At 43.8% G+C, this 22,285-nt stretch overlaps 1 protein-coding gene across 6 annotated transcripts; it reads right to left on the reverse strand.

The window, feature by feature from the left end:
• Positions 1–6,010: 6,010 nt before the first annotated feature.
• LOC145537195 (uncharacterized) lies at positions 6,011–21,420 on the reverse strand. Of its 6 annotated transcripts, none has more exons than XM_081568022.1 (12): positions 21,200–21,420; positions 17,152–17,400; positions 16,661–16,879; positions 15,432–15,603; positions 15,134–15,213; positions 13,303–13,900; positions 12,116–12,473; positions 11,731–11,950; positions 10,737–10,816; positions 10,123–10,261; positions 9,596–9,754; positions 6,011–6,123 (listed from the first exon to the last, which is right to left on the reverse strand). In XM_081568022.1, exons 8-11 carry the CDS (start codon positions 11,870–11,872, stop codon positions 9,642–9,644), a joined length of 474 nt encoding a protein of 157 aa, XP_081424148.1. In that variant the 5' UTR covers positions 11,873–11,950; positions 12,116–12,473; positions 13,303–13,900; positions 15,134–15,213; positions 15,432–15,603; positions 16,661–16,879; positions 17,152–17,400; positions 21,200–21,420; the 3' UTR covers positions 6,011–6,123; positions 9,596–9,641. The 6 variants fall into 6 exon arrangements, 5 of the variants coding, with proteins under 5 accessions (XP_081424148.1, XP_081424149.1, XP_081424147.1 ...); XM_081568023.1 differs by having other exon boundaries at positions 13,164–13,900; XR_014076251.1 differs by lacking the exons at positions 15,432–15,603; positions 21,200–21,420 and having other exon boundaries at positions 13,164–13,900; positions 17,152–17,408.
• Between the last annotated feature and the right edge of the window lie 865 nt (positions 21,421–22,285).

Raw genomic sequence — 22,285 nt, forward strand, 5'->3', positions numbered from 1 at the left:
TGTAGTTGAAAAATTTACAGAAAAGAAATCTCCAGCCCCAGGTGGTATCCCAGGCACAAAAGAGAAGGGGAGGGAAAGAAAGGGTAGGGACAGGGACAAAGTAAAAAAAAAAAAAAAATATATATATATATATATATATATATATATATATATATATATATATATATCACTCCAATCATTTAATCAAGGTGATTTGGGCCAAATCCAAGCAATGTGATGAGACCATTCATTTTTTTTTCTCATTGTCCTCCAGCTTCCCCTTCCTGCCTCTCTCCTTTGCCCCAGTTCCCTTTCTCCTTCTTAAGTCCTGCCCTCCATCAAGGGCAGGCAACGATATGAGGCATGATTCCCACATTAAAACTGAGGTACGCTGCTCGGCTGACATTCAACGCAGATGCTATCATCCCTGCAGCTGGTACACTCAAGTTCTCTGTCTCTCCTGACGGACCAGAAGGTTTCACTCCTAATTTCAGGTATAGGTAGGAGAGAAGGTGCAGGGCACATGTTGGAGCCTTGAGTCCTTCATCTGTGAAATGCAGATGACCACAAACTGGGGGACAAACAGAAATAGCAGCACCAGGCCCCTTTCAATGAGAGCTACGAGCCAAACCCAGTGCATCACAGGACTCCTTGACATTCAGGAGCACGCCAAGTAGATTTCCATGCCAGGACTGTTGCATTTGTTGTTCCTTCTGCCTGGAATGCTCTTCCCTTAGGTAACCCCACGACCTGCTCCCTCACTTCCTCCAGATCTCTGCTTACTTGGCATCTTTCAGGGAGACTTTCCCTCATTATCTTGAAGAAAATCATAATATCATACCCACATACACCTTTTCCCCTGATCTAGCAATATCTTTCTTCATAGTGCCTGCCACCCTTGATTTACTTACTGACCACCAAGTCTATGCAATGAGAGACTTGGTTAGTTTTGCCCTGTCCCAAGCTCCTCCAATAGTGCTCAGGTCTATGGCAGGTGCTCAGAAAACATTTGCTGAAGGACAGTCTGGAGGCAGGCCCTTTAAACACATTGCTAACATGCACAGGTACCCTCCAAGATGGGCACTGGCCCCACTGTATTAATTATGATACATACTGAGATTTCACGAGGCAAGTGATACACTCAACAACACACAGTCAGCATGTCAGGTTCCCGGCTTCAGAATCATATCTGCCAGCTACCAAATCCTCACTTCCTGGACAGAGACCTCACAGCCAAGAACGTAAGAGGTTTTATTTCTAACACGAAGACTTCCAACAGCTCATAGACAGCCAGAGACACCAAAAAGAGCTCACTGAATCTCTGCACAGAGAGCACACAACTCGAGTCTCAGACGCTCAAACACAACAGAGACCATAACCATACACGCTGTGACAGAGACCCTGCAAACAGTCCAAAGTCTTCCAGACAGAAACAAATGAGAACTGCACAGATGCTTCACATCATGGAGACTGACTCCCAAACCACGCGGACACTTACCGACCTAATACAAACCCTCCTAAACGGAAAGGCAGAAGTTTTAATAACTCAAGAATATCATATAATCTTAAGACAAAGTTCCCAGACAAAGGAAAAATTTGCAACCTCTGCATAGAGCCCCAGGCAGCTGATCCTTTACACCTTTAGACTAACCCATCCTTAAAGCAGCACAGAGGCATCACAACTTGGAACCCAGAATCAAAAAGCTCAGTGATCTCACATTCTGGGGTGCAGACCCCTAACACAGAGATCTCACACACAGGGACTGAAAGGCAAGAAACCTCCAAAGATGCACATCCCGGTATACAGGCACACATCCTAGAGGCTTTGTATTATGGCTCACAAAATCCACTCACATCAAATGTCCCATCACTCACAATTCCGCCCAAAGGCTCAAGATCAAATGTAGCCAAACAGCACCCGTGTTGTCACACGTAGCAACACACAATCCCAAGGTGCCAGATACAGTATACTCTCCAGGGAGAGACACCAAACTCAGAGACCTCTCCCTGGACATGAATTGCGTGCATTTGTGTGAAGACCGTGCGCTGCCACAGGATCCAGACTGAGCGAGAGCTAAACAAGACTGAAACGCAGTCACCATGCACGGCCAGTGACCGCGCCAAACCTCGCCACTAACCAGAGCAGCTATTCGACCCCTTTGGGAAAAGCAATAAAACTCGGAGGAAAATTGCATGCTCTGCATCGTTGCGCACGCTAACGCAGGCGCACGCGTATACACGCGCCTCTCGCCCTCAGTTCCAGTTCTGTGCCCACAGCGCCCGCAATCACGCGGTGACCAGTCACTACCCAGAAAGCTTCTCTGACGCCATACCCAAACCGACAGCAGGTCTCTCGCTCCGTAGTCGTCCCACCAACGAAGGGGTGGAGTTGGAAAAGAGACGAAGAAAGTTTCCGCTGAATACCAGTGTCCACTCGGATTCGAAAGCAGCGGGAAGACGAAGAGGAGCGAATCGGGATAGACCCAGAGGCGCCCTGAGCGCCGCGCCTGGGAACTGTGGTCCATGCCTGACGCGGTGTAAGGGGGCCCTCCCTGCTGTGGAACGCCCTCTCCCAATGGTACCTTCCAGAGTGGGGGGGGGGGTCTTACCGCTTCCCCTCAGTGGTATATCCCAGGACAGAACTGTTTCATCTCGCGCGCCCCTTGCTGGTGGAATTGGGGAACAGCAGATATAGATGCCCGGGGACCATTCCAGGATGATCCGCCAAGGGCGGAAGGGCAAGGTTAGGGTGAAAACCCCACAGATTGCTGCCATCTTGGACTCAAAAAGAAGTCTTCATAAACTGAAGATTACTTGTCTATAGTGACCACTGTCGTAACAAAGAGCATTGAAAGCATTTTATCTATGCTGCGCATCGTAGTTGTTTGAGCTTTCCGGTTTAAGGCAGAAATATCCAGCCACAGTCCCCCAGTGGGCAGGATAAGTAAAGCTTCCGACTGGAATCTGAGGTCCTGGCGTGGGGAAGGCCTCTGACGTTGACCGCGAGTAATATGTGAAAAAGACAACAGGACCTTCCATTCTGTTAGGAAAGGGGTCAATTTCGAGGGGACCCAAGGACACCACCTCGTAGGTGAGATAAAGATCACAGCTTTGTCATCATCTTATCATCCCTGAATATGTTCTCTAGCAGAATCCTCAGCCTGTCTAGCTAAGCTTCTCTCAACAGGCTTAACTGTCTGTTCATTCCGTTGTTCATGCATTCTCTCCAAAGTATGTGTCAAGCACAAATTTGTGTGCTTGGAAAGAGAAAATCGACCTTTTCCTCATGGAGCTTACATTCTGTTGGGATCATGTGGTCCCCAAATACAAGTAATTTATCAGGTGTTTGTAACTGCCATGATTAACATTAAATTGGGATAGTGAAATAGAGAGAGGGGATGATATCTAGAAAGAGTGGTCAGGGAAGTTCTAAGATTGTGACATTTGAGCAACAGCCTAGAGGAGATACCTATCTGGGAGAAAAGTATCCTAGATCCTAGTGGAAAAACTGGGGAGTAAAATCCTGATGTCTCCATTTTACTCCTGGGGAGTAAAATCCTCTCTTTCTCTAGAGAATGACTCAGTTGCCCATGGCCTGGGCCTTAATCACGCTCCCTTCACACACATCAGGGGCCTCTGCCCATCAAGAAAAGGACATTCTCCATTCCTGGGGAGGCTCATGCTGCACACAGGGTCCCTCACAACCTATCCTGCCCAGACTGCCCTCTTGCTGATCTCCCTGCCAATGACTGCTCTAACGGGGGAAAGAGAGGCAGGGATCTCTGCATTTGTGGTGGAGCCTCATGCAAATTGGTGAATGTGAGATTTCCCCCCAGCTGCTTGGAGGCTCAACTCTGTACCTTCCATGATCACATCCCCAGGGAATGTGACGAGTCCATTCCATCCATCAGATAAGAAGCTGGGTGTGTGATGGGGAGACACAGAGACATACCCTGACAGTGAGTCAGCCATAGGGTCCTTGTGGCCCTGTGCCAACGCCCCCCTCCCCCACTCCCTGGCCAGGGTTGTGCTGAGTCTTTCCCGCCTCCTCCAAGGAGCCCAAGCTTCCATCCAGTTCCTCCCCTCCTCATGAGCTGAGACCTTCCCTCTGCACTGGGCCTTGGGCGCCCATCTGCTAACGGTGCCCTCCTTGTTGTGGGTTGGGCAGATGGACTGAGAGAGTGTGTGTACACAGTTTTTGTCACAGGGCCCCTATCAAGGGTGGCAGTCATATCAGCAAGTATTTTTCTTAACAGGATTATTACCTGGGCTTCTGTGAACTGTGCATTATTACCCTCTCTGAGGATGGGGCCCCAAGCTTTTCTCTCTGTAGGGAGGCATGGTAGAAATCGTAGCAAATGTGACATCACAGGCCTGCTTCTAAGGCCCGTGAGAGTGGGGTCCATCCAGCCTCTCTCTTCAGACTGTTCTCGTGTGCAGATGTATGAATAGCTGAGAGGCCCAACCCTCTGGACACAGACCCCCCCCCCCAAACAGTTCTGAGATTTCATGCCCTGGGACAGAGATCTGCAAACAGTTCAGAGTGCTCATCCTGGATGCCAACCCAAAACAGCTCTAATAGGTCACACCTGAGGACACTGATGCACTCCAGCTCAGAAATTCCATCTCTGGCTTCAGATGAATTAGGATCCCTAACAGAAACAGCGTTGCTCACAGCCAGTTCTACAGGGGTAAGTTGTAACCTCTGCGATCCCTGAATGACACTGCGTCGTGAAGGAATTCTGGGTGAAAAACAGGAAGAGGCACACAGTGCTTTGGACAAACTGGCCCTTATTTAGTCACACGCCATATCCTCAGATATGCAGGTGACACCACCCTTATGGCAGAAAGTGAAGAACTAAAGAGCCTCCTGATGAAAGAGAAAGAGGAGAGTGAAAAAGGTGGCTTAAAACTCAACATTCAGAAATCTAAGATCATGGCATCCGGTCCCATCACTTCATGGCGAACAGATGGGGAAACACTGGAAACAGTGTCAGACTTTATTTTTGGGGGCTCCAAAATCACTGCTGATGGTGATTGCAGCCATGAACTTAAAAGACGCTTACTCCTTGGAAGGAAGGTTATGGCCAACCTAGATAGCATATTTAAAAGCAGAGACATTACTTTGCCAACAAAAGTCCGTCTAGTCAAGGCTATGGTTTTTCCAGTGGTCATGTATGGATGTGAGAGTTGGACGGTGAAGAAAGCTGAGCACCGAAGAATTGATGCTTTTGGACTGTGGTGTTGGAGAAGACTCTTGAGAGTCCCTTGGACTGCAAGGAGATCCAACCAATCCATCCTAAAAGAGATCAATCCTGGGTGTTCACTGGAAGGTCTGATGTTGAAGCTGAAACTCCAATACTTGGGCCACCTCATGCGAAGGGCTGACTCATTGGAAAAGACCCTAATGCTGGGTAGGATTGGGGGCGGAAGGAGAAGGGGACGACAGAGGCTGAGATGGTTGGATGGCATAACCGACTCGATGGACATGGGTTTGGGTGGACTCCAGGAGTTGGTGATGGACAGAGAGGCCTGGCGTGCTGCAATTCATGGGGTCGCAGAGAGTCGGACACGACTGAGCGACTGAACTGAACTGAACTGAATCTATATTCAAGACAGCAAGCTAGGAATAGAATGGAACTTACTCTGATAAAGTGTATCTACAAAAAAGCAACGTAAACAGGTCGAAATGGAGAAGATTACTCATTTCCTATCGGGAAAAATGCCGATTATCACCTGCTTTAGTCAAGAGTATTCTGGCTGGTTTGTTCAATCCTGCAAAATGAGGAAAGGTTTAAGGTTTAAGCCAGTAGAAACTGTTGATATTCAAATATTATAGTATATTTTGAAAAGCAAAAATAATCTAGATCTAAATTTGTGGAATTAATATGCATATTTAGAGGAACTGTGGAACAGAAAATCTATATACAAACATTCTATCTCTACATACATCCTCAACTAGGCCATAAAAATCACAAACCATGGATTTTCAATACCATTAAATCCTCGGGGATAAATGTAACAAAAAATGTGCAAGGAGAAAATGAAACTTTATTGACAGAACTTTAACAGTCAAATATACAACATAAGAACAGCACAGACGGCTTCAGTCTATCTTCTTTCAAGCAAATCGTCGCCCTTCACCTATAATATATACATTAAAAAAGTTACTTAGCAGAAATTTCGATGACAGGAGAGGTGTACAGAGTTCATCGCAGTTGTAGTTTTATAAAGTGGACTAAAACAAGAACACTACGGGCGACCCTTTGGCTTACCTTCAGTTAATCCTCTCTAGAGATTTTATAGGCTTTTCAAGCGTATTACCAGTATTTTTAAAAACACACTACCCTTCCTAGTTATACAAGAAAATAAGGACACTGAGTTCAGAACAAATGAAATCAATTGAACCTATCAGAAGGTCGTTTTCAGTAGAGGGCAAAACTGTGTACACATTCAGTAAAATATCTAACAACAAAAAACACCCTAAGACAAACAAAATACACCAAAACTAAAACCAAAAAATCCCCCAAAAGTATCATTGAACTGTGTTGGTTTGAAATAATATTCCGAATATAGGACAGCTCAACAGTTGTTATCTCTGTTACTGCTTAAGTGAAGTAAAGAAAAAGGCCAGTAGTACATTTGTTTCTTCTCTACTGTGGAAGAGTGTAGAAATTTTCATTTGTTCTAATTTATCCCTGATGTGGTTGTTTTAAGTCAGTTAAACATTTATCCCCCTTTTTACTTGTGGCCCTCTTGTAATTCTAAATGTTTCTTGTCACCTTGGAAAGCATTCCAGTTGGTATAATAAATTATATGGGGACACTAATTTTCAGTCATTACTATCACTGGCGACATCAACATGTGAAGCAGAAATAGGACTTTCTCACAGCCACACCAAAAGAAGAAAGAGAAAAAGGAGAGAAGAAAAGAAACGGGAGAGCTAGAGGGAGTATGAGTGAGAGAGAAAAGCAAGTAGGAAGAGAGAAGAAAATCTGGAAAAGGAGATTTTTTGGTTTGTTTCTGAATGACAATGGCTTTTGAGAGACAACTCTGACCAATTTCAAAAGTTCATCCACGGTATCTTGTGATGTTTACTTATTTAGTTACTCTGGGCTATGTTAAATAATATTTCTTTTTCTACCCTATTAGACACATCCCATCAATATTCTAAAAATATGTGAGTTCCAGATTATACTCTGTTTTAATTCTGTAATCTACTGTTAGTGTCTTGTTCATATTTCTTATTAGGTATACTTGGGCTTTGTCCATTTTCTTCACAATCATGTAAACTGAGAGGAATGGACTGGCAATTTGGGGTTGGCAGATACAAACTATCACATTCAGAATGGATAAACAACAAGGTCCTACTATACAGCACAGGGAACTATGTCCAATCTCCTGTGATAAATCACAACAGAAAAGAATATTAAAAAATGTGTGTGTATATATATGTGTGTTACAAAATTATGTAAATTACCACATTGTGTTTATTTATTAGTTGAGTTTATTTTCCTCTTCCTGACGATTCATACCTGTCTTTTATTAAGTATCTTTTTCTTTTTCCGTTAGGTTTATTCTGTTGCTCTTTTTCTTACCTGTTTGTTGGGGGTAGGATTTTATATTTATGTACTTTATAATTAATGTATTTTTCTTTTTAAATACCATACATATTTAGGGCTAAGATGTTTCTAAGAGAACATTTTAATCATGTTCTGTAGTTACTTGCAAGTAGTCTGAAAGTTGTCCTTTCATCTACATGTTCTAATGGAATGGAACAAAAAGGTAAAGTGAAAATATTTAGAAGGCTAATACACAGTAAAATCTTCCCTAACCATGAAGTTCTTCCTGTAAAATTAGAACCATGCAATTAATTGTCAGCAATCTGGAGAACACCTATGTGAAAGATACTACGCTGATTACGTGGGAAGAACTAGAGTTACAGACTTTAACCTTCAAAACTTTTTAAACTCACGTATCAAAGAGGAAAAATAACATATTTGATATAGTGAGAGACGATTATATCGTGAGGCTCAGATTTTTACTAGTTCCTTAAGAGTGAGAGTTGGGTGTATGGCAAAAACCATCAGAGTAGTGTAAAGTAATGATCCTCCACTTAAAATAAGCAAAAAAACGCCCCCCAAAACAGACCAAACATGGGGGCAGGTAGTGTGCTTAGCATGTGTATCTCACTCACACCTGCCTGGAATATCACTGACTAAATGCACTCTCTCAACTTGATCAGCCACAGAAACAGGAAACTAGACTACCTTTTGCCATTTTATTATTCAGTCATATCATGCTTCAATGGGGAAAGGATTTAAAATGCAACTAATTTTCTTAAGAGCTAGAGAATTCAGAATTTGAGAGAATTTAACAAACATCAAGCAGAATGTTGGCTCATTTTCTTTTTTAAAAAAATTAATTTTTTAATTTTAATTGGAGGCTAATTACTTTACAATAGTGTGGTGTTTTTTGCAATACATTGATATGAATCAGCCACGGGTGTACATGGGTCCCCCATCAGAAAATGAAATCGCAATTCCCCTGTTATAATTTGACTCTAGATGATATTTTATGATAAATCAATCAAGAAAAACAGAGTACTCTTGTATGCATTCCATCGAAGGGAATCAGAGAGTGCAAAAATCAGCATGGAAAAATTGGCATTTTAGTGTATCTGTTCTGAATTCACAACTTATATGAATAAAGTTCAGTTTAGAAGTTAAGGGATTTACCTGAATCACACACATTATGTTAAAGCTGGTACTAGAACCTACTGAGCATATTTCATGTAAACTGATATTTATTACAAATGCATTCCGTATTTGTTACAAGCAGAAATTAGAAAAGAACCTGAAAATTATTAGCTGTTGCTTAAAGTACTTATACTCAAGGAAAGAAAACGGTTTCCTTTTGAATCAGTTCTATTGAGAAGGATGAAACTGGAGCCCATTATACAGAGTGAAGTAAGCCAGACAGAAAAACACCAATACAGTATACTAATGCATATATATGGAATTTGAAAGATGGTAACGATAACCCTATATGCGAGACAGAATAAGAGACACAGATGCATAGAACAGTCTTATGGACTCTGAGGGAGAAGGTGAGGGTGGGACGTTCTGAGAGAATAGCATTGAAACATGTATATTATCATATGTGAAACAGAACATCATTCCAGGTTCGATGCATGAGACAAATGCTCAGGGCTGGGGCAGTGGGATGACCCGGAGGGATGGGAGGGGGAGGGAGGTGTGGGGGGGGTTCAGGATGGGGAACACATGTAAACCCATGGCTGATTCATGTCAATGTATGGCAAAAACCACTACAATATTGTAAAGTAATTAGCCTCCAACTAAAATAAATAAATTTATTTAAAAATAAAAAAAAAAGGAAAACGGTTTCCTATTTTCAGTTCGATATGGCTTTGATCCTGTCTCTTTATTGGAAAGTCTGTAAGTCAGGCACTCAGGCATCTGGGATGTGAACTGTCTTTCAAAGAATATGTGAATTCTATTATTAAAATAATAGTAATGTTCCCTCTATATTATTAAAGATACAATATTCTGAAAAACAGAAACCACATAAATTACTTTCTGAATGGATGACATACCTGCTTCTGGCATTTCAACAGGCTCTATATTTGACGCAATCTCCTCCTAGACATCAGGACCATCTCCACCTTGACCCCCAGTCTTTGCCACAGCCAATTCCGGGAGATCAAGTTCCAGGTCAGAATCATTAAAAAAATACATCAATTCAGCTGTAAAACCTACAATATAAACAAGGGAATGATGATATTCATTCCCTCAGTGTTATGAATTAAAAGCCTTAGGTTAGGATGGTAAAAATGTGATGAGTAAGAAATTCAGGAGCATTATTCCAGGAATGTTTTGCTGGAGAAAAAGAAAGCAGAATTTTCCGAAAGTCATTACCATTTTCCTTTTCCAGGGTTGTCCTCAGACAACTTAGATGCTCCCCCGACTTGTCTTGAAAACAAGGGAAAACTTCACCAACCACACGAACCTGCAAACTATACTCTCCTCAGTTTTTTAGGAACTGTCTGAAGTCCTTTTCTAATGTTTCCTTTCCTCCACTCACTGGGTATGTCTTAAGGCAGGATGCACTGATACACTTTACCTTGACAGGCATGCTGCAGCTTCTCTTCACCACGATCCACTGGATGCTCTTCATTTACTTCCTCCTTTGCAGGTGTGATATCATGAATTTCAGCTGGTGGTTCCCCTTGTTGAGGTTGCTCAACACTGGGCTGCTGGTCCTAGTAGAGTGGGCATGCAAATAAAAACCTTTTGTTGTTAATACATCTAATAGCATAAATATACATAAGACACAGATGTATCTGATCATAAGTTAACCTAACAACATTTTCCCAACACAATTCTATGTACTTACTTTTAATAAAGTTTCTCTTCCCACAGAGAAAAGTTAACTCCCAAAAGAGTTACTCAGAAAGACTTTGGAAGCTATTTAACTCTATGTTGGGATGGAAGTATGCAATCTGTTGTTAATAAGCAGGAGGAGGGAGTCACTGGGCACATTTCCAGGGAATTTAACAGTATACTCATCCAGGCAACGCCAGACTGTAATATATCTGGATCAATGTTCCTTCCTAAGACACACTGTCACCCTTTATCAGCATGAAAGACCTTTATCACTGCATCTGTACTACTTAACATCATTTTCTCAAAAATAAACTTCTGCTAATAGAAAACACCAAATGGTAAGGTACTCACAACCACAGGTGCATCCAGCTGGGAGGACTCTTGATCTATAGGTCCCAGTGTTGATGCCACTTGCCCACTCATATTTCTCCCTGAAAGTAGAATGTTGTGATTTAGAAAATGTATTTATGACTAGAGCTATATTTGATCACTTTTATGGCCATATGTTGACTTATTACTTTTTTTAAAAATGTGAAAATACTTTCAAAAGAAAACGATGGTTAAGTATGAGTGTACATGCATTCCAATCACACTAAATACAGTTACTAGAAAAGCCATTTTTGTCTTTGCTAAGCTGGCAGAGAAATTACCTTAAGGTACACAGGAAGGCTCAATTTTTGTGAGGAAGTTTGATTTCACAACAGAATTCTCCATTATGAAGATATTTAGTGAAATACTGCTAAGAGTTAAAAATTCAGGACTATTCCTTTTGTCACACTCCTATTCACCAGACATATCTCCCCCAACTCCCTTGGAATTCAGCTGGAACTAGAAGGCTCAGTCTTTACAGCCTGACTATGGCGATTTTCTCAGTGTCTGGGGCTGAAGTGAGTCTGCATGCAGAGCAACCGGTCCACGTCTCCCTTGACACCTTATCACAAAACCCGGGAGACAGTCACAACCCACCCCCCCACCCGCGGTCCGGTTTCTAGGCCTTTCCTTAATCGCCCACCCCGCCCCCTGCCCAGGTCCCACTGCCGGCCCCAGATTCTGTGCTCTGTCATCAGTTCCAGGGCCCCAGTGGACCAGATATTTCAAATAGCACTCCCAAGTCTCACCCCCACCATCACCCGACCCCTGCCCTCTTCTGCCCACCGAGCTTCCTCTCCAGCCACCAGGGCAAGAACTATGGCATCACGACACCTCTGAAGAGCAAGATGACGACCTCGAGGGCCTTCCTCCTCAAAGGCCCGAAAACGCACTGCCCGACCCGCCCGAAACTCGCTGGCTCCCCCTCACACGCTCGCACACATCAACTCCAGACAGGACAGATCTGTGGACCTACCCGGTGACTCGAAAGCAGCGAGAAGGAACCGGGACTGAGTAAACACAACCGCCTCAGGCCCAACGCTCCTCACAGAATCTGCGCTACTTATGCGCACCAAGGCGCATGCGCAGTAGCGGGTGTACGGGCACACACTGCGCATGCTCCCTGAGTTCCGCGTGTGCCGAGCACGTTGAGCTTTTCTCGCTACTGAGGTAAGAGTCCTGGAACCGCAGGGTCTCTGGAGGATGAGAAAGGGGGTTGAAGACTGTATTTTTTTCCTTCCAGTGCAGTCTTTCTTACGCATCCACAAACTGTGGTGATAGGTAGTCCCAGGTTACCCTTAGTGGAGAATGTGTCTCAGGAAGACATTTATGACAGGAATAGACATTACTGGTTTGAATACCTATTTTTATACATGCTTTGATGAACCATTTCCTTCTCTGCTTCTGGGTTTTCCATCATGCTTGCAATGGCTTTACTCACTTCCATAGAACAGACACAGAAATATGTACCTCCGTTTCCATCTGTTGCTTGGAGCATTGCACATTTATATCTCTGAACTGGTAACTGATTTCTCAGAATATACCTCTGGTTCCTGTACAATATTCTTCTTTTAGCATCGGACTTGACTTTCACCACCAGACACATCCACAGCTGGGGGCTGTTTCCACTTTAGCTTAGCCTTTTCATTCCTTTTGTAGCTATTTCTTCACTCTTCTCCGGTAGCATATTCTTCTTATTCTCAAGAATTTCGGTACTTCCTAGGCGTTTTAATTTTAGCCAATTTTACCCAAGAGAAAGGAAAACATATTCACACAAGGACCATTACTAAAATATCCTACTCATGTACTCTTAATAGCCAAAACTAGAAACAACCAAACTATTCAACAACTGGTATGTAGATGAAAGAAAAAAAGAGTATACTCATGCATAAGAATACTACACAGTCATTTCAAAAGGAACTACTAATGCATGTAACAGCAAGGAGGCATCTCAGCTGTGCCACTGAGAGATGTCAGACACAGAAAGCTATGTGTTATATGATTTCATGTCAATGGATTTCTGGAAAACGCACAACTATAGGCACAGAAATGTATCTGTGGTTGCCAGGGTATAGGAATGGAGGAAGGAATCTGAATGCAAATAGCCGGAGGGAGCATTTGCTTTTTTTTTTTTTTTTTTTAATAAATTTATTTATTTTAGTTGGGGGCTAATTACTTTACAATATTGTAGTGGCTTTTGCCATACATTGACATGAATCAGCTATGGGTTTACATGTGTTCCCCATCCTGAACCCCCCTCCCACCCACTCTCCATCCCATCCCTCTGGGTCATCCCATTGCCCCAGCCCTGAGCATTTGTCTCATGCATCGAACCTGGAATGGTGTTCTGTTTCACATATGATAATATACATGTTTCAATGCTATTCTCTCAGAACGTCCCACCCTCACCTTCTCCCTCAGAGTCCATACGACTGTTCTATGCATCTCTGTCTCTTATTCTGTCTCGCAATAGGGTTATGGTTACCGTCTTTCAAATTCCATATATATGCATTAGTATACCGTATTGGTGTTTTCCTTTCTGGCTTACTTCACTCTGAATAATGGGCTCCAGTTTCATCCATCTCAATAGAAATGATTCAAATGTATTCTTTCTAATGGCTGAGTAATATTCCATTGGGTATATGTACCAATGCTTCCTTATTCATTCGTCTGCTGATGGACATCTAGGTTGCTTCCATGTCCTGGCTATTGTAAACAGTGCTGTGATGAACACTGGGCTACACGTGTCTCTTTCAATTCTGGTTTCCTTGGTGTGTATGCCCAGCAGAGGGATTGCTGTGTCGTATGGCAGTTCTATTCCCAGTTTTTTAAGGAATCTCCACACTGTTCTCCATAGTGGCTGTACTAGTTTGCATTCTCACCCGAGGGAGCATTTTCAAACCAACGGGACGTTTTCTACCTTTTTGTTGTGGTAGCATTTACGCAATGGTATGCATATGTCAAAACTCGACAAACAGGAATGCTTTAAAGCATTGACTTCTCTTGTATATAAATTATGTCTCAAGCTTCTCTTCACCACGATCCACTGGATCCTCTTCATTTATTTCCTCCTTTGCCGGTGTGATATCCTGCATTTCAGCTGGTGGTTCCCCTTGTTGAGGTTGCTCAACACTGGGCTACTGGTCCTAGTAGAGTGGGCATGCAAATAAAAACCTTTTGTTGTTAATACATCTAATAGCATAAATATACATAAGACACAGATATATCTGATCATAAGTTAACCTAACAACATTTTCCCAACACAATTCTATGTACTTACTTTTAATAAAGTTACTCTTCCCACAGAGAAAAGTTAGCTCCCCTAAGAGTTACCCAGAAAGACTTTGGAAGCTATTTAAATCTATGTTGGGATGGAAGTATGCAATCTGTTGTTAATAAGCAGGAGGAAGGGAGTCACTGGGCACATTTCCAGGGAATTTAACGGTATACTCATCCAGGCAACACCAGACTGTAATATATCTGGATCAATGTTCCTTCCTAAGACAAACTGTCACCCTTTATCAGCATGAAAGACCTTTATCGCTGCATCTGTACTACTTACTGAGAGGGCAACCGGCAGGAAGGCCAGGAGTCTCCAAACGGAGGAAATAGGCTGCAAGTGTCAGACATTTTCTCTCTCTCTTAAGCGGCAGGATGAAACAAACTAGGGATATTGTTTCCCTTCTCTATACAAATTTAAAAGAGGTTTCTCTGAAAATACTGTGTTGCCATGACACCTGGTTTCACCTGAAGTTAACTATTCTCAAACTTTGAGTTAACCAATCCTTTTTTCTTATGGAAATGTTTGTCTTAAGCTATGTTATTGTACTCTGCATTTACCCCAAGCGCTGTCTTCCGCCTAATGGCTCAGAACTTACTTGACAAACCAGTATGTTATACTCAGACATTGTTCCCCTAATCTATGTAAATGAAACTATTTGCATGATCTGCCTTTCTGCAAAATTCAAGTCAATCGTTTTATGACCCGGGATGTCTGGTGCCCAGATTATTCCAAAATACATCTTATGGATGAGGGGCCTGGTGCCATTCTGAGTTTAAGACATTCCTTTCTTTCATTAACAAACTGCTAGTGACTATGTATCATCCAGCTGAAGACTAGCAGGGGAGTACTCTTTCTACCCCCTTCCGATGCCTATGTCAGAAGCTTTCTCTATCTCGTTTACACTTTAATAAAACTTGATCACACCAAAGCTCTGGGCGATCCAGCCTCGTCTCTGGCCCCGGATTGAATTCTTCTCCTCCAGAGGCCAAGAATCCCGGCCGTCTTTCTGCGGCTCAGCAACGACCTCACTACTTAACAATATTTTCTCCAAAATAAACTTGTGCTAATAGAAAACATCAAATGGTAAGGTACTCACAACCACAGGTTCACCCAGCTGGGAGCACTCTTGATCTACAGGTCCCAATGTTGATGCCACTTGCAAACTCATATTTCTCCCTGAAAGTAGAATATTGTGATTTAGAAAATGTATTTAAGAGTACAGCTATATTTGATCACTTTTATGACCATACGTTGACTTATTATTTTTTAAAAAATGTGAAAATACTTTCAAAAGAAAACTCTGGTTAAGTACGAGTGTACATGCATTCCAAGTACACCAAATACAGTTGCTAGAAAAGCCATATTTGTCTTTGCTAAGCTGGCAGAGAAATCACCTTAAGGTACACAGGAAGGCTGAACTTTTGTGAGGAAGTTTGATTTCACAACAGAATTCTCCATCATGAAGATATTTAGTGAAACGCTGCTAGGAATTAAAAATCCAGGACTGTTCCTTTTGTCACACTCCTTTTCACCAGACATATCTCCCCCAACTCCCTTGGAATTCAGCTGGAACAAGAAGAAAGGCTCAGTCTTTACAGCCTGATTTTCTCAGGGTCTGGGGCTGAGGTGAGTGCATGCAGAGCAACTGGTCCACGTCTCCCTTGACACCTTATCACAAAACCCGGGATAATGAAGAAGGAATTCCTGGGGCCTGGACTCCATCTTAGGCCTGTTGGTGCTGATCATGCTCGGCCACCTCTCTAATGGACTCTGAACTCTGTGCCTAGTGCCTGTGAAAACGACAATAGAAGGATAAGACCCCCTCCGGACAGGGGAACCTTGAAGATCCTATCCAGGTTACTCATCGCCTAAGAGAAAACATACACTAATCACCCCTGTCTCTGGACAGGCCGTAAATGTTTCTGTACCTATCGGAGTGTAACCTCCGGCTTATTGATTATTGGCCAACTGTTTAACTGTTTGAACACATAACACCTAAATGATGAGATTACTGTGATTGTATTTACCCTTCCTTTGTTTATGTAAGTCTCGAGGAATTTGGGGTGGTGAGTTCGGACACGTACACATGGGGTATAAAAGATTTTCACAAATGCTGGTCGGGGTCCTTGGCTAAGAGGAGACTCTGCCTTGGGCCCGCCGGTGTAATAAACTGCCCTCCATTACCTGCATTGTCCCTCTGAGTGAGTTTGTTCCCCAAAACGCGTGGCTATAACAATACAGTCACAACCCCCCCGCGGTCCGGTTTCTAGGCCTTTCCTTAATCGCCCACCCCGCCCCCTGCCCAGGTCCCACTGCCGGCCCCAGATTCTGTGCTCTGTCGTCAGTTCCAGGGCCCCAGTGAACCAGATATTTCAAATAGCACTCCCAAGTCTCCCCCCCACCATCACCCGACCCCTGCCCTCTTCTGCCCACCGCCCTTCCCCTCCAGCCACCAGGGCAAGAACTATGGCGTCGCGACACCTCTGAGGAGAAAGATGACGACCTCGAGGGCTTTCCTCCTCAAAGGCCCCAGATCGCACTGCCCGACCCGCCCGAAACTCGCTGGCTCCCCCTCACACACTCGCACACTTCAACTCCAGACAGGACAGATCTGTGGACCTACCTGGTGACTCGCAAGCAGTGAGAAGGAACCGGGACTGAATAAACCCAACCGCCTCAGGCCCAACGCTCCTCACAGAACGCTCAGGATGTATGTGCACCAAGGCGCATGCGCAGCAACGGGTGCACGTGCACACACTGCGCATGCTCCCGGAGTTCGGCGTGTGCCGTGCACGTTGAGGTTTTCTCGCCACTGAGGTGGAGTCCTGGAACGGCAGGGTCTCTGGAGGATGAGAAAGGGGCTTGAAGACTATATATTTTTCCTTCCAGGGCAGTCTTTCTTATGCATCCACAAACTGGTGATAGGTAGTCCCAGGTTACCCTTAGTGGAGAATGTGTCTCAGAAAGACATTCGTGACAGAAACAGACATTACGGTTTTTAATACCTATTTTTATACATGCTTTGATGAACCATTTCCTTCTCTGCTTCTGGGTTTTCCATCACGCTTGCGATGGCTTTACTCACTTCCATGGAAGAGACACAGAAATACATACCTCTGTTTCCATCTGTTGCTTGCAGCACTGCACCTTTATATCTCTGAACTGGTAACTGATTTCTCAGAATATACCTCTGGTTCCTGTACAATATTGTTCTTTTAGCATCGGACTTGACTTTCACCACCAGACACATCCACAGCTGGGGGTTGTTTCCACTTTGGCTTAGCCTTGTCATTCCTTCTGTAGCTATTTCTTCACTCGTCTCCAGTAGCACATTCTTCTTATTCTCAGGAATTTTCGTACTTACTAGGAGTTTTAATTTTACCCAAGACAAAGGAAAACATATTCACACAAGGACCATTACTAAAATATCCTACTCATGTACTCCTAATAGCCAAAAACCAGAAACAGCCCAACTATTCAACAACTGGCATATAGATGAAAGAGAAACAAAAGTGTATACTCGTGCAGGAGAATACTACACAGTCATTTCAAAAGGAACTCCTAATGCATGTAACAGCAAGGATGCATCTCAGCTGTGCCACTGAGAGATGTCAGACACAGAAGGCTATGTGTTATATGATTTCATGTCAATGGATTCCTGGAAAAGGCACAACTATAGGCACAGAAATATATCTGCGGTGGCCAGGGTATAGGAATGGAGGAAGGAGTCTGAATGCAAATAGCCCAAAGGAGCATTTTCAAACGAATGGGGCGTTTTCTACATTTTTGTTGTGGTAGCATTTACGCAATGGTATGCATATGTGAAAACTCGACAAACGGTAATGCTTTAAAGCATTGACTTCTATTGTATATAAATTATATCTCAATACCTCTCACTTTTTTTTAAAAGGAAAAGGAACTTTTAAGTATGTAAATACTGGTTATTGTATCCATCTAGACCATGAGCTCATAAACATAAAAATCTTATTTGGAATTCTTTCCAGACCTGGCCAACTTCCAGGATTTCCCATGACACCTTTGTACCCTTATGACAGGACACAGAAACTTGGTCTTAACCATGTTTACAATTCCCTCTCCTTCACTTCAAGTCCATATTCTTGCTGAGTTCTGTCACTTTTACTTCGAAAATCTCTAATGCATCTACTTTTTCCAAAGTCCACCGCATCTGCTCTAGTCCAAAGCCTCCCTCCATTTAATTGTCAACCCCCTTGAGTTTGTGTCATACCCCTTGGGTTTGTGCATCAGAGAAAACAGACAACCCTGTCACATGCTCTCAGTGAAGACAGCCTGGCAGTAGGGAAAATAAGACCATGCCTCTGCTCCAGTAGTGCCTAGACACGTTGTCCACGTCAATCAGAACTGAGGACTTCTTGTAAAAAGTGCAGATGCCATGATCTACATTCAGTGGATCTCACTCAGTGCGGCTACAACAGTGCCCTAGAATCTGTGAGATTACACTATACTTGGGAAACTTTCAGGGACTTTATTAAACCCCTTTGGTAGCGAGACTCAGCAAAATAAGGGAAATAGAGATCGGAACAGATATTAGAAAAAATATATAGATAATCGACAAAACCCAAAGCTGGCTCTTTCAAAAGGTCACTACGAATTCATAAATTTCCACCCAGAAGAATAAAACAAAAGCAAGATAACTATAGACAAAACTTGCCAATATCAGGAAAGAAATAGGTTACAGATTCCACAGAAATTAAAAGGCTTCTATGAATAAGTTTATAGTCATAGAATAACTACATCTGGCAATTTAGGTGAAGCGGAACAAACTATCAAATTTCAGTGAAAAAGAAACAGATAACCTATTTTAAAAGCAAGCTTGTAGTTGAAAAATTTACAGAAAAGAAATCTCCAGCCCCAGGTGGTATCCCAGGCACAAAAGAGAAGGGGAGGGAAAGAAAGGGTAGGGACAGGGACAAAGTAAAAAAAAATATATATATATATATATATATATATATATATATATATATATATATATATATATCACTCCAATCATTTAATCAAGGTGATTTGGGCCAAATCCAAGCAATGTGATGAGACCATTCATTTTTTTTTCTCATTGTCCTCCAGCTTCCCCTTCCTGCCTCTCTCCTTTGCCCCAGTTCCCTTTCTCCTTCTTAAGTCCTGCCCTCCATCAAGGGCAGGCAACGATATGAGGCATGATTCCCACATTAAAACTGAGGTACGCTGCTCGGCTGACATTCAACGCGGATGCTATCATCCCTGCAGCTGGTACACTCAAGTTCTCTGTCTCTCCTGATGGACCAGAAGGTTTCACTCCTAATTTCAGGTATAGGTAGGAGAGAAGGTGCAGGGCACATGTTGGAGCCTTGAGTCCTTCATCTGTGAAATGCAGATGACCACAAACTGGGGGACAAACAGAAATAGCAGCACCAGGCCCCTTTCAATGAGAGCTACGAGCCAAACCCAGTGCATCACAGGACTCCTTGACATTCAGGAGCACGCCAAGTAGATTTCCATGCCAGGACTGTTGCATTTGTTGTTCCTTCTGCCTGGAATGCTCTTCCCTTAGGTAACCCCACGACCTGCTCCCTCACTTCCTCCAGATCTCTGCTTACTTGGCATCTTTCAGGGAGACTTTCCCTCATTATCTTGAAGAAAATCATAATATCATACCCACATACACCTTTTCCCCTGATCTAGCAATATCTTTCTTCATAGTGCCTGCCACCCTTGATTTACTTACTGACCACCAAGTCTATGCAATGAGAGACTTGGTTAGTTTTGCCCTGTCCCAAGCTCCTCCAATAGTGCTCAGGTCTATGGCAGGTGCTCAGAAAACATTTGCTGAAGGACAGTCTGGAGGCAGGCCCTTTAAACACATTGCTAACATGCACAGGTACCCTCCAAGATGGGCACTGGCCCCACTGTATTAATTATGATACATACTGAGATTTCACGAGGCAAGTGATACACTCAACAACACACAGTCAGCATGTCAGGTTCCCGGCTTCAGAATCATATCTGCCAGCTACCAAATCCTCACTTCCTGGACAGAGACCTCACAGCCAAGAACGTAAGAGGTTTTATTTCTAACACGAAGACTTCCAACAGCTCATAGACAGCCAGAGACACCAAAAAGAGCTCACTGAATCTCTGCACAGAGAGCACACAACTCGAGTCTCAGACGCTCAAACACAACAGAGACCATAACCATACACGCTGTGACAGAGACCCTGCAAACAGTCCAAAGTCTTCCAGACAGAAACAAATGCGAACTGCACAGATGCTTCACATCATGGAGACTGACTCCCAAACCACGCGGACACTTACCGACCTAATACAAACCCTCCTAAACGGAAAGGCAGAAGTTTTAATAACTCAAGAATATCATATAATCTTAAGACAAAGTTCCCAGACAAAGGAAAAATTTGCAACCTCTGCATAGAGCCCCAGGCAGCTGATCCTTTACACCTTTAGACTAACCCATCCTTAAAGCAGCACAGAGGCATCACAACTTGGAACCCAGAATCAAAAAGCTCAGTGATCTCACATTCTGGGGTGCAGACCCCTAACACAGAGATCTCACACACAGGGACTGAAAGGCAAGAAACCTCCAAAGATGCACATCCCGGTATACAGGCACACATCCTAGAGGCTTTGTATTATGGCTCACAAAATCCACTCACATCAAATGTCCCATCACTCACAATTCCGCCCAAAGGCTCAAGATCAAATGTAGCCAAACAGCACCCGTGTTGTCACACGTAGCAACACACAATCCCAAGGTGCCAGATACAGTATACTCTCCAGGGAGAGACACCAAACTCAGAGACCTCTCCCTGGACATGAATTGCGTGCATTTGTGTGAAGACCGTGCGCTGCCACAGGATCCAGACTGAGCGAGAGCTAAACAAGACTGAAACGCAGTCACCATGCACGGCCAGTGACCGCGCCAAACCTCGCCACTAACCAGAGCAGCTATTCGACCCCTTTGGGAAAAGCAATAAAACTCGGAGGAAAATTGCATGCTCTGCATCGTTGCGCACGCTAACGCAGGCGCACGCGTATACACGCGCCTCTCGCCCTCAGTTCCAGTTCTGTGCCCACAGCGCCCGCAATCACGCGGTGACCAGTCACTACCCAGAAAGCTTCTCTGACGCCATACCCAAACCGACAGCAGGTCTCTCGCTCCGTAGTCGTCCCACCAACGAAGGGGTGGAGTTGGAAAAGAGACGAAGAAAGTTTCCGCTGAATACCAGTGTCCACTCGGATTCGAAAGCAGCGGGAAGACGAAGAGGAGCGAATCGGGATAGACCCAGAGGCGCCCTGAGCGCCGCGCCTGGGAACTGTGGTCCATGCCTGACGCGGTGTAAGGGGGCCCTCCCTGCTGTGGAACGCCCTCTCCCAATGGTACCTTCCAGAGTGGGGGGGGGGTCTTACCGCTTCCCCTCAGTGGTATATCCCAGGACAGAACTGTTTCATCTCGCGCGCCCCTTGCTGGTGGAATTGGGGAACAGCAGATATAGATGCCCGGGGACCATTCCAGGATGATCCGCCAAGGGCGGAAGGGCAAGGTTAGGGTGAAAACCCCACAGATTGCTGCCATCTTGGACTCAAAAAGAAGTCTTCATAAACTGAAGATTACTTGTCTATAGTGACCACTGTCGTAACAAAGAGCATTGAAAGCATTTTATCTATGCTGCGCATCGTAGTTGTTTGAGCTTTCCGGTTTAAGGCAGAAATATCCAGCCACAGTCCCCCAGTGGGCAGGATAAGTAAAGCTTCCGACTGGAATCTGAGGTCCTGGCGTGGGGAAGGCCTCTGACGTTGACCGCGAGTAATATGTGAAAAAGACAACAGGACCTTCCATTCTGTTAGGAAAGGGGTCAATTTCGAGGGGACCCAAGGACACCACCTCGTAGGTGAGATAAAGATCACAGCTTTGTCATCATCTTATCATCCCTGAATATGTTCTCTAGCAGAATCCTCAGCCTGTCTAGCTAAGCTTCTCTCAACAGGCTTAACTGTCTGTTCATTCCGTTGTTCATGCATTCTCTCCAAAGTATGTGTCAAGCACAAATTTGTGTGCTTGGAAAGAGAAAATCGACCTTTTCCTCATGGAGCTTACATTCTGTTGGGATCATGTGGTCCCCAAATACAAGTAATTTATCAGGTGTTTGTAACTGCCATGATTAACATTAAATTGGGATAGTGAAATAGAGAGAGGGGATGATATCTAGAAAGAGTGGTC

The sequence above is a fragment of the Giraffa tippelskirchi genome, chromosome X, assembly GCF_054371585.1.
Source record: "Giraffa tippelskirchi isolate mGirTip1 chromosome X, T2T-mGirTip1v1.2.pri, whole genome shotgun sequence".
In the NCBI taxonomy this organism is placed as follows: domain Eukaryota; kingdom Metazoa; phylum Chordata; class Mammalia; order Artiodactyla; family Giraffidae; genus Giraffa; species Giraffa tippelskirchi.

Coding starts and splice junctions, on each gene's coding strand:
- LOC145537195 (XM_081568021.1), bottom strand. CDS start 12,016: ATGCGTAAGAAAGACTGCACTGGAAGGAAAAAAATACAGTCTTCAACC. Junction 10,817..11,730: donor CGCTGCTTTCGAGTCACCGG/GTAGGTCCACAG, acceptor TTCTACTTTCAG/GGAGAAATATGAGTGGGCAA. Junction 10,262..10,736: donor AGCTGGATGCACCTGTGGTT/GTGAGTACCTTA, acceptor CCACTCTACTAG/GACCAGCAGCCCAGTGTTGA.